At 39.8% G+C, this 12,997-nt stretch overlaps 1 protein-coding gene across 1 annotated transcript in view; it reads right to left on the bottom strand.

Annotated features, from left to right (window-relative positions):
* The window catches only part of lsamp (limbic system associated membrane protein), a 509,494-nt gene extending 497,403 nt beyond the window's left edge, over positions 1 to 12,091 (bottom strand). Inside the window, exon 1 of the mRNA XM_026192044.2 lies at positions 11,891 to 12,091. Within this exon, the coding sequence (XP_026047829.2) occupies positions 11,891 to 11,954 (64 nt within the window). The 5' untranslated portion in view covers positions 11,955 to 12,091. The remainder of the gene's footprint in view (positions 1 to 11,890) is intronic.
* Between the last annotated feature and the right edge of the window lie 906 nt (positions 12,092 to 12,997).

Below are 12,997 nucleotides of genomic sequence, written 5' to 3'. Positions count from 1 at the left end.
GTGCTACATATTCAACCAGATTTATTTCTTCGTTTTTGATTAACCAAATGTTTCATTTAAAAACGACTTTTGGCCTAAGTGATGTACTATAAAGCACGTTTCACGGAGCAGATTTTCTTTCTGTTAACACCTAAAATCCCACTCACAGATAATGGCTATCATGACTTTAGTTACTGAATCTCTTTGATAACATTTTTTAAAATCAGGTGCGCTCAGTGCGCTCTCTGCCAGAGAGGCATGTGATACATCATTTGTTTCTTCTGTTGAAAATGTGCTGATCAAGTGCCACCTACTTCAGTCAAGAGGAGCAGTTCAAGTATAACTATGAAGAAAAAAAAAACATTACGGAAACATTGATGCTGAAAAAAGCTCGAGAAATAATAGCAATTAAAAAATTCGTTGAAACTCAAAGTATATATCCTCAGTGCTTCTGATTATTTCTAAATTTGATGGCTGCACATTAGAGCTCTTGAAATTGAAATGGTATCCAGACAAAGTACATGTTTTGAGGATTTTTTCAGTAGGATGGTATAAGATTAACTGGTGGGCTGGAGGAAACTGCAAATCAGGACATTTTATGAGAAATAGAGAGTAGAAAAATGGTTTATAAAAGATTTAGTTTCCGGCTCATGTACAGCCCCATGCCCTAATACAGATAGATGGCATCAAAAAAAAAATCACATTAAACAGTTTAAAAATCGTTTTCCATTCACTCTGAAACGAGCAAAAAACTGACAAAACAATTAGATTTTAAATGGTTCACCAGTCCATTAATCTTGCCCAATGGTAGAACTGTCTGCACTCTGGTAAACTGCTTGAATCCATCAGCTGAACACAGTATTAGGGTTGTTTTCATGAAGAGGATTAACCAGTTTGAAAGTAGGATTAATAGGAAATAAATGCATGTATATATTTAATGGGTAAACACTTAATTCAGGAATAATGCTATAAAAATCAGTACAGCTGTTTATTGTGAGGAACCAAAGAGATAACAGTCTCAGTAAAATGTTACAGTATTTTGGTAAAGTCATTTTTTTAGCCTATTTTTTAGCCCAAAATGTTTGCTGTTCATTAAATGTTGTATATTTCTATTTACTTTCAGAGCACTTTACTTTATTTTTCATTAATTAAATAAAGAATCGACTAAATAAAATTTTTAATTGCCTTACACTGACAGATTCAGTTGAAGTCACCATAATGAAAGAATTAATCATTTTTAAATGATTTCTGACGGAGTAGTTTTGGATTCCTAGAAAACACAGCATGTTTATTTTATCAGATCTTACAAGATTTCATAACATCTTTAGCATTAGCAGTTAAACTGTAAATTACAGGCAGCAGGTGTGTGTAGGAAACATTGAAAACAAACACTGCTTCTGCTGGCAGTCTGTCATGTATAGAGGCAGGTTTTATTTATGCATGTGTAATATTAATGTAATATTGTGTTAGGTATTCACCAGATACATCAGTGTTACTGTTTTGTACATGAGTGTTAAACACAGTCAGTACAACAATGCAGAAAAAACATTCTTGCTAAACGACCGGGACACATGCTGCACATAATGGATGGATTTTTGCTTTGTTGGGACCTCAATGTACATCAGAACTGCCTTATTAAACAGGCATGGTGGTGGCAGACCATTTATTTACAATGTGAAAATTAAATTTTGTTGTCAGAACACGGGCTAAAATGTTAGGATGATTTCTGAGTAGCCTACTAACATTACTATGAGGTATAACATTCCTTAAATTGCGATTGTGTGAGCATTTATAATGTTAGGCAGCAGTTTACAAGTTTCAAATAAAAAAAAAAGGAAAATACTTTGCAAGTAGTTCAAAGTCAATTAAACTCAAACTATTTGCCCAATTCCTGATACGTGTGAACATTGGCATCCTTTAGATGCAGATGAACAGCTGAGACTCATGTCAAGGTGGTCAGGATTCAGCTTTTCATCTGCTTTTAAAGGACAAAGGTCTTTCGAGGATGCCAATGTTCACATTTTGGACAGAGAAAACAAATGGTTTGAAAGAGAAGTGAAAGAAGCCATCTATGTCCACTGTGAACAACCATCTTTGAACAGAAGTGGTATTACTATTATTATTAACCTTTATTTTACCAGGAAAAGTCCCATTGAGATTAAAAACCTCTTTTTCAAGGGAGTCCTGGCCAAGAGGCGACAACATGTTAAAATTAGTTGTGGTGGTGGCTTACGACACCAACTATCTGGCATCTATAATCCACTTTTGAGATCCCTTCCCAGACGCCTTAATGCCCACTCAGATCCTGGGCCATTTGACTTCAGGAAATCAGATGATAGGGTGGGGCTAGGTTTCACAATGAGCTCACCCGAAACCCTGGCTGATTGTGACCCACAACCGTTTTCACACCTTGGCTCGTGTGATTAGGTAGAGGATCAATAAGAGGTCCATGACCCTCTTGGGGACACTCCCATAGGGCTTAAAATCTGTGACTCTCCACCAATTGCTCTTAGAACTGAAGAAGCTTCTCGGATTAGAGGTGAAACGTCTTCAAGGAAACTTAAAGAAGTCCAGACGCTTTTCTTTCCAAGCTCCTTAGACCATCTACAGCTTGTTTTTTGAATTTGTAATGTTACAAGATCTCAATTCCGTGTGACTTTATGCCACAAAGAACTAGGGCGGTTCTGAAGGTAAAAAGGGGTCCAAGCCCATACAAGCCCATGACTTAATAAACCGTGTGGTGTCTGTATACACATCAAGTCCTTTCAGAGCTTACTCTTGTTTGATGAGTACTGATACGCAGTATCAGCATTGATTTGATATAAATACAAATCAATGCTGTATTTGTTTGTATTTGTTGAATATGTGATGTCCATTTTCCTGAGCATTGGTTCCACAGGTTTAAAGTATGCCAGGATATGTTACTTCCTGTTAGTCTTTTTCAAAAACTCCAACCATGGCAGATATGTTATGTCAGAACTAGCAACCTCCTAGCAACAGTTGACTTACTTAAGGTCAGCTCATTTGATAGCTTTGTTAATGCAGATGAAATGAAATGAAATCATAATGTAACTTTGCATAAATGATCTAACACTAATCAAGTGCGTTCACCCAAATAAACAAAATACACAGGGTCGCAAACTATGAATCACACAAGCTACGCCACAGACCTGCAGGCATTTATAATTACATTTGACATTAAAAAGTACTTATTAGAGTGTACATGCAGTGAGGGAAGGAAAACAGAAGCTGCACTTTTTGTTATCTATATATGTCATATACATGCAAGTGATTGATATGGTATGGGTGTTATAAATGGTTAAAAGGTCTTAATTAGGAAAAAATAAAGAGAATTCATGCTTGATGATTGCCTAAAGTCAAAGGGCTTTGATCACTGGAGTGATTATCTACTTTTTACATCTCAAGAGACTTCATTGGAATTAGATATCACAACTAGTTTTGGCCACACAACAAGGCAAAAACAGACATTCCTTATCTTATTTTAATAGGACAGATAAAGTCCACTTTTAGACAGCAAATGGATCTTATCAATAAAGCAGTGACCAAAACACTTATTTTTAAAAGTTGAGAAAAGAATACTTTTCAAAAGATTTATTTCCCTTTTGAAATGATAGAAATTTGTTTTGGCTAGTTAGAGAGAAGATAACAGCTGAAGAGCCTGAAACTTTGTTTGAGTATATTATCTAGAAACCACCGACAGTCAGAGGAAGTGCAGCAATCTTCATCTTCATCTCCAATGACAGATCCACTTCTCTCCCTGTAAACCGTCCATGAAGTCGTCTGCTGGCTAAGAAAACAAATGCGTGTTTGCATGATTCTAATGTCAGTGATTCCCAAGTCACAAAGCCTGGGCCACCAATGATGAAAATATGTCATAATCACTGAAGCACAACTTTTTGCAGCAAATTAAAACTCAGAGAGGAAGAAAATGGTTCTCCCAGCTGTAGACTAGAAAACCTAACAGACAAGATGACATATCAGTGACAGGTACTCTTCAGTGAAGCAAATTTGGGATTACAAGCACCAACGTGAAATCCACTAAACTCGTTTTGGTCACATCGTCAATGATTTAAACAGTCTGTCTGATCTCTGTTCTTTCATTAAAAAATACAATGATGCTAAAGCATCATTAAAGCTCATGAAAGCCAAGAGCTTTGTTTCATACTGCCAAGGGAATAATGAATGAGCTCTTACTGCATTGTCTCACTTTATTAAACAGGACCACTTATAACTCCTCAGTTATCCTGTTTGCGGCTTTTGATAAATGCAGTATTTTTCAATTTAACTACTTAATATAGTGTAAATATAAACGAGAATCCATACACCGCGCTGGTGATGAATTATTACTCACATTTTAGCAGCTGGCCTTGTTAGAGGGAGACAGAGTAGGTGGAACACAAATCTACCTGAGTGATTAAAATTGATGCTCAGCAGAAGATAAATAAGGCTAAGACGAAACAAGATGGTGGATGTAGCAGGTGGTGGTGCAGACGTAGCTCCGACTTTTCAAACGGTCACAAGCGGTAAAACCAGAGATATATAAAACAACTGATGGAAGGGTAATTGTAGAGGATGAACTACTTAATTTCATTGCTGTAAAAAACTTTAAGTCAGGATGAAATTGTGTTGTTGGCCACGAACACATTTGAATCCAAGGGGATTGAAGCCTCCAAGAAAGTTTTAATAATAATAATGGATTGGATTTATATAGCGCTTTTCAAGGCACCCAAAGCGCTTTACAATGCCACTATTCATTCACACACTGGTGGAGGCAAGCTACGGTTGTAGCCACAGCTGCCCTGGGGCAGACTGACAGAAGCGAGGCTGCCATATCGCGCCATCGGCCCCTCTGGCCCACACCAGTAGGCGGCAGGGTAAAGTGTCTTGCCCAAGGACACAACGACCAGGGCAGAGAGCCCGGGGATCGAACCGGCGACCTTCCGGTTACAGATACGCTTCCCAACCCCCTGAGCCACAGTCGCCCCCCTGAGCTCTGCCCCAGTACCTCACAGCGGTGCGTTGGATATAAAGGACAGCATAAAGACGCCAACAATATTAGACTCCGTCTTAAAGTGCTGAATGAGTGTGGGGAGAATATCCCAAGATTTGTCTTTCATCATCTGGATGATTTGCCGCCTGTTACATACTCCAGCATGGATGTGTGTTGTCTACTACGGCGAATGGACCAGCTGTATGCTGAGGTGGGTGCTTTAAAACATGTAGTTAAACTACAGGCGGATGTCTGAGAGCAAGTTATGACCGATGCTGTGGAGGTCGACCAACGTGTGACTGCTCTTGAGTGTTGGCCTGAGGTACCGGCTGAGCCTGTTACTCTGAATGGGGTCGGGGACCGCTTCCCACTTTCCCCTGGGGAAACACGCAGAGAAGCGGTGGGGGAGTCAAAATAAAGGCGGCCCGCGCGGAAGGCAGGGAGCCGGAGCTTTGGCTGCTTCAAGGACTGGGACAAGCACAGTGTCAGCTTTTTGTCCGGAGATGTTGCTATGTGGTAAAGATCGGGCTCCGACGACAGCCTCAGGTCGTAATATGGAAACTACAGCAACAACAGAGGATCCCGTTGAGACAGTACTTCTTACATGCTCCCCACAATAGAGTAAAGTTGTGAAAAATGGCAAGTCTCGTCACAAGCCGGAGAAGATTAATCCGGGTTCAGGAATGCATGCTGCTACTACTGGACACAATAAGAGGCCTGGACCTGTATCGATTATCGGCACTGGAGCTGTGAGTACAATCAGAACTGTGAAAACTAAATTGGTGAGCGTGTTTGCCACTAAATTTGCCCTGGATGTAGATGCAGAAACTCTTGCTCTGTATTTGAGAGAGAAACTCAAAAGAGATGTGACCTGTCAAAAAATTGCTAGTAAACGTAGCAGGTTCGGCTCTTTCAAGGTTACTGCTGAATGTAATGATGTGGGTGAAATGTACAATCCTGAACTCTGGCCTGAAGGGGCTCTGGTCCGGCGTTTTTATGAACCTCGTAAGCCCGGTACGGTGGTGCCAAGCACAGTGGATCCAGCAGGGGAGATAACGGCGCCTTCTGGTACCAACGTATCAACATGAAGATGTCTATTCGGGTATTATCTTACAACTGTCGTGGTCTACGTTTGTGACAGAGTGCAGGGGATAAAGCTCGACGGATTGTTGTGGACAGTCTGCTTGCAGATTGTGACATTTTATGCTTGCAAGAGACATGGTTGTCCAAACAGGACTTGGGAAAACTTAACTGTCTAAATGCAAGTTTTTTGGGAGTGGGGGAATCAACAACTGATCTCAGCACAGCTATAGTCAGAGGTAGAATACCTGGAGGGGTATTAAACTGGGTATTAAAACATGCTAGTTTGAGGCTAGCTCCTCTTCTAGCACTCTGTTTCACTGGGTTTATGATTCATGGCATATTACCAGACTCAATGCTGTGTATTTTACTGGTACCAGTTATGAAGGACAAAGCTGCAAAAGTGAGCTGTTTGGATAATTAAAGGCCGATTGCACTCGCCAGTATTTTGTCTAAGGTGTTAGAAAGAATCTTGTTTGACAGAGTTAGTGTGTTCATCTCTTCTCTGGATAATCAGTTTGGCTTCAAACCAAAGCACGGCACTGACATGTGCATATATGCACTCAAGGAAATAGTCAGTTTGTATAGGGCTAAAAATTCATCTGTCCTCATGTGTTTCATTGATGACTCTAAGGCTTTTGATCGAGTGAACCACAGAAAACTTTTTGATAAACTGAAGAGACGGGGAGTTCCTCAATACATCGTGAGGATTCTCTCTTACACTCATAAGAACATGCAGGTTAAATGGAGAAGCAGTATTTCTGCCCCCTTTGGTGTCAGCAATGGTGTTAGACAGGGTGGGATTTTGTCTCCAATTTTATTTAATCTATGTGTTGATGATTTGTCCATACAGCTGAGAGCCTGTAACACTGGGTGTATATTAGGTAAAACATTGATAAATCATCTTATGTATGCAGATGATCTGGTTGTTTTTAGTCCAAGCAGTGCTGGGTTACAGGATCTTCTCAATGTCTGTACTGAATATGGTGTGCAATATGACATGAAGTACAATGCTGTTAAAAGTGCTGTTTTGATATGTAGAACCAAGCAGGATAAACAACTAAATTTCCCTTTGTTTAAACTGGCACAAAAAAAGTTCATAAAAAGGTGAAATACCTCGGTCATTTTATTACTGAGCAAATGAATGATGATGATGACATATACAGACAACGGTGTAAGCTCTATGTGCAGGCAAATACTATTGCACGCAAATTCAGCTTTTGTTCACTTCCAGTTAAAAAAAGTTTTGTTTAAAGCGTATTGCACACCGCTATATACTGCCCCCTTGTGGTCATCCTACAAACAATGTAGCATGCAGAAGCTGCATGTTGCATATAATTATACGATGAGAATCCTTTGCAGGATACCTAGAAGGGGTAGTGCCAGACAGATGTTTGTAGCTGTGGGTGTTTGGACTTTTAAAGCACTTTTAAGAAAGTTAATGTTCAATTTTAGAGAACGACTGGATGGTTCGAGTAACAGTATAATTTTAGCACTTACAGATCTGACAGTGAGTAGTACCCGTTACTCATCCAGTCTGAGAAAGCACTGGTTGAAGTGCTTGTGTATTTATTGATTTCTTTTAAGTAATTGTGTTTTATGTATATTATGGTTTTATATTTTTACAAATGCTTTATATATATATATATATATATATATATATATATATATATTTTTTTTTTTTTTAAGGTTTATACCTTGTGGGGTTTTTTGGGGGGGTGGGGGGGTGGGGTGGGGGTTGGGGGGGTGTTGTGTGTTTCTTCTGTCTTGTTTTTATGGACATCAAGTCTGCTAATAAAGATTGATTGATTGATTGATAAATACTTGTTAACTGAAGAAAGTAGCTGAGCTGATTACATAATTAAGGAAAAGGGCAAATATACACATAAAATTCAAAGTCTTTCCCAAAAGCCCACCCCACATTCATGCAAGTATATTATTTCATGAAATTGGTTTATCAGGCGGTCTGGTTCATTGGCTGCACTTTGAAAAGCCGGCAGCAAACAGTGTCAACATCCAAATCAATTGAAGTCACAGCAGATGACAGTTTTAAAGTAGCTTTGCAGAGAGATGGCTATCACTGCTCCCCTCAGAGGAAACAATGGCTCAGCCTGCAGTCAATGATTTTACTGTCTGTCATGCGCATGCAGCACTGGGAAAATAATTCCAGTAGAGGTCTAGATATAAACAAAGAAAGGATGGCTTTGGTCGACAAAGATTTTTTCAAAAAGCCACTAAGGGACAATAAGGAGCTCATGAGAGAATGAGAGAAATGTTGAAGGGGAGGGAAAGAGAAAAAAGAAAAACTTTGACAGCTTACTAACTCGTAGTTTAATGTAAGAGATAGTGACAGGAATCCTAACTATAGATATTTTATCTTTTCTTTTTTTGCCCCTCACTCGTGCAGTTCAGGTTTTCAACAGGTAAAGTCATTATTTTCTAGGAGTTCGGAAAATACAATCCAAGTCCACTCAAAAAGCTCAGACACTGTGCAAAATTTGAATAAAACCAGAATGCAGTGATTTACAAATCTTGTAAACCCATGATTGAAAAAAACTTAAATTGAATAATTGAACCTTTTTAAGAAAAATAGTTGTTTATTTTGACTTTGATGGTGGCAACACATTTCAAAAATGTTGGGATGGGAGTTTTCTGCTGTAGAGAAATTAGAATTATCTTGCTGAAATATGCAAGAGCGTCACTGAAAAACATGTAATTGGAAATGGAGCATATGGTCCTGCTCCTCTTTAGTCTGGAGGATGTTGTATTCATGTTTTCCAAAAAGAAATAAACATTTCGATTCATCTGACCACAGAAGGATTTTCTAGTTCCCCTCAGTGCATTTTAAATGTGCTTTGGTCCAAAGCAAACGGCAGCATTTCTTGATCATGTTCCAATATGGCTTTTTCTTTGCGTGATAGACATTTGACCTGTATTTGTGGAATGCATGGCACACTGGGTTGTTTCTGAACACGTTCCCGAGCCCGTGGAATCAGGTATGGGTCAATGACAGAATCATACCTCATTTTTTGTGCGGTGCCACCTGAGGGCCCAAAGATCACAGGCATTTAACATTGATTTTCATCCTTGTCCACTGGGCACAGAGATTTCTCCAATTTTAAATCTTTAAATCAATTTTAAATTCAAAATGAATTCATATTTTTCCCGAACTGCTATATTTTCTTTTTGGTTTTGGTCTGTCGCTGCTGTATAGTAGAGGCTAATGTCAAGCTGTATTCATAATACTGTGTTCATCATCTTCAGTATAGCGTAGTCCCATACTTGTGGCTGTAACCTGCAGCATAATCTTACCTACAGCATAGCTTACACTGTTGACCACATCGCGACCTGACTTGCACCCTCCTAAACATGTAACTACAAACTGTGGCAACCCACGCCACAGCTAGTGTGATTGGTCTGCATGACAGTAATAGCAAAATTATAATGCTTCAGTGAACAGAAAATACAATAGGCAGTGATTACATCTGGCTTCTTCACAATGCTAACATAATAGGCATAATTCTGCTAATGTAGACATATGCCAATTTTTATTCATAGCACTGACAATCTTTCTGTAGACTGACTCAGTTCTGAAGACTTCTTTCTTCCCACAGTAAAAAGGGAACTGTTTTTCATTACTTATTAGTTGCAAACTTTTTAACCTCCTAGGACCTGGCGTCCACATATGTGGACATCACATTTTTGGTTATTTTGACCCAAATACTCAATTTTGCTCTACAAGGGCCTGATATCCACTTACAAAGACATTATACTGCTACTGTTCTATCGAAATTTTAAACGAATATCCTTATTTGTGGCTCTCATTTTTCTTAGAAGCAAAAATGGGTAAAAAAAAATAAATCTGGTAATTCTTTGTTTTTTCATTCATCGGACCCTAATCAGCCATATCAAAGATAAATTAAAAATGCATGCCGTGGAAGAGTTCGGGTCTTAGGAGGTTAAAGATTCTGCAATTTTACAAGATTTTACTGCTATGTGCCTCAAGTCATCCACACAAACCCAGCAATACCCCTTGAGGTCCCGTGTCAATGCTGTGATGAGTCAGAACATTTTTTGCAGGTGTACCGACACAATGTTAGCCAGGTGGTTTTTAGTACCGTCGCTGATCATTAAACATGCTCAGCATGTACCAAAATACTGCAAAAACTCTAAAAGTGTAAGTATGTCATGCTGCAGTGGGCGGCACGCATCCATCAACCACTTTCTTACACCATCCATTTTTTTAACTGCTTATCCAAGTTTGAGTCTGGGTCACTTGACAAAAGTCAAATGATAAGGAGGGCTACACTCTGGGATGGACACATCAGTTTCAGTCTATCACAGAGCTGAGACACAGAGACAGGAAACCACACACTCTCACAGTCTACGTATGGCCAATTCAGAAGTACGACAATGTTTTTGGCCTGTGGAAGGAAACCAGAGTAACCAGAGGACACCCACACAAGCACACGGAGAACATGCACACACTGACACACAGAATTGTCAGTGAATGTTGTTTCATTTTAGAGGAGAATACAATGGTTTTAAAAGAAGTAGGTTGTTTGTTTATCCATATATACTTGCTTAAGTATGGATGGATGTTTCCATACTGTCTTCAAGCCAGGAAATCATTTTCTTCCATCAGCAGATCAATGAGTTAAGTGCTAACGCCCCTGAAATATAATACCAATCAACAATTCATAAGCTTTTTTTTGCTTGCTTTTGACTGACATGCACACATTCCTCAGCATCTGTGGTCCTGCCAAGAAAGAATTTGCTGCGGGTGAAGCTAATCTATGCACATAATTGGAAGGCAGCTTTGTAGGTGATGGAGGTCTTGGTTCTCTCAGTGGTGTTCATCCTTAACACTTCAGCACGTGCCTTGGTTTAAACAGAAACGTGTTAACTGCTCTTACTCACTGACTATCACCTTTTAATTCTTCTTCTTCTTCTTCTTCTTCTTCTTATTATTATTATTATTATTATTATTATTCCAGCTGACTGTTAAGTATTTGATAATATTTTCTTACCTAAAAATGTTTTTCTCGTCAGTTCAGACTAAGCAGCTTCTGTCACCACTCTCTTCCTAAATTCCTTTAGTGCCGATCTGCTCACAGTCTGGAGAGCATCATTAGTTAAAGCCGGCATTTAATTGCTAAAATAGACAAGCGAGAAGACACGAAAACCAATCTCCCCTTTAACTGCAAACATACTATCCTCTTTTACTCGTTTTCTACCACACACTGTTTTGTTTTTTCCCTTCCTCAACAGTCCACATGAATCACATATCCACAGTAATGGGCTCATTGCCACGATGAGCGCAGTGCCAAAAAGACTGCAAAGGATCATAAACGAATGATCCAAACTGATCTACAGTATGCGTCACTACAAAACCACAACTGTTGAGCTGACAGTCCAGCACCCTCCACGTTTCTGCAATGTTCTACTCCCCTGCTGAGGAGACTCAAGTGAAGCTGTCAGGGGTATCAGCCTCCAGTGCTGCTCTTTTCTGTGTCACAGGGCGCTACTGCGCGCTCACTGCTGTCAGCTCAGCTCCGAGACACTCACCACTAACTTTATTCAGACCAAACGGCGCTCTGCTGTAACAGTAAAAGTGAGAAGCTTCACCGCGAGGACTCCCCACTTCTCTGCCCTGTCAGGTGTTTCACAGGAAGGGAAGTCTCTTCACATACCTTCATAACTCGAGTCAGCACCGGACGGACAGACGCACATTAAATATCCACTGTTGATGTCATTTTCCTCTTAACTCCAGTGATTCCTAGCGGGAAACCAAATGAAAAGAATAAAACGGTCCCTTGCCTTGAAATCCAAAGAGGAAAGCGACGCAGGCGATCCACGCGGTGTGTATCCAGAAGTAAGCCATGGTTTCCTTCACTCAGGTGCAAAAGCTCCGCGCTCCTCCAGATGAGGCTCCGTCTCCAGCGGTAAGTTTCCCGACGAGAAAGCGCTGCAGATGAAGCCGAGCGGAGGAAGAAATCCCAGCCTGAGCGGAGCTGATGAGTAGGAGAGCCTGAGACCGTCACTGATTCTTCTGCTACCTTTGCGCGGACATTAGCGACCCCTACCGAGAATCTTCCATCTCACCCACGTTACAGTCACCCCGGTGGCTCTCACTTTGAGGCGGCACTACAGCTATGATCCAAATATTTTACAGGTATTCACAATTTTAGATATGAACTCAAAAAGAAGGATGTCCCGTATTTCATCCCTTCATACTCACATCTCTACATGTATTCGTACTGTATGGATTAAGGCTATCATGTGGCTTCATATGGTACAAAATATATAGACACTATAAACAGATACGCAATATTAATACGATATTTTATGTGACCGCCTGTACTGTAATTGCAGCAGGCTGTTCCGAAATCTTACAGTAGTTTTTTGGTTTTTTTAAATGAGTTTGGTTCTTTTTTCTGGATGCAAAATAAGACCAGGACTTTCATTCTGAAATCAGACAAGTCACAGCCACAAGGCAAAGAAGAAATTACATCGCGTTGTTTGTAATTTCGCCTCTGTAAATCACAAAAACTACCAACATGTGACTGAAGTACAACAAAACTATCCCACTGTGCTGACATTCAGATGCAAAGTTGCAACACTTAAGTCCAAATATATAAAGACCTCACTGCACTCAAAGCTTTTCATCAACTGACTTTTTTTCTAGACCAGCTCATTGTTTTATAAATGCAGAGAAATTAGCAAAAAAAAAAAGTCTACATGTTTAATGTCACAGTATTAATTTGTGTCTCTGCCATCCTGTACAAGACTCACTTGCTTGGAGCTCCGTGTTATTATTTGCACTTTTCTGCTCATTTTCACCTGTGACGCTTTCACCCACAGGACCTCATATCACTGGGGGATTGTGCTCAGAGAGTTCATTTACATTCCCCCACCTGTTTCCAT

This window comes from Astatotilapia calliptera, chromosome 14, assembly GCF_964374335.1.
Source record: "Astatotilapia calliptera chromosome 14, fAstCal68.1, whole genome shotgun sequence".
Lineage (NCBI taxonomy): Eukaryota > Metazoa > Chordata > Actinopteri > Cichliformes > Cichlidae > Astatotilapia > Astatotilapia calliptera.
This window is presented reverse-complemented; position numbering and strand designations above follow the sequence as displayed.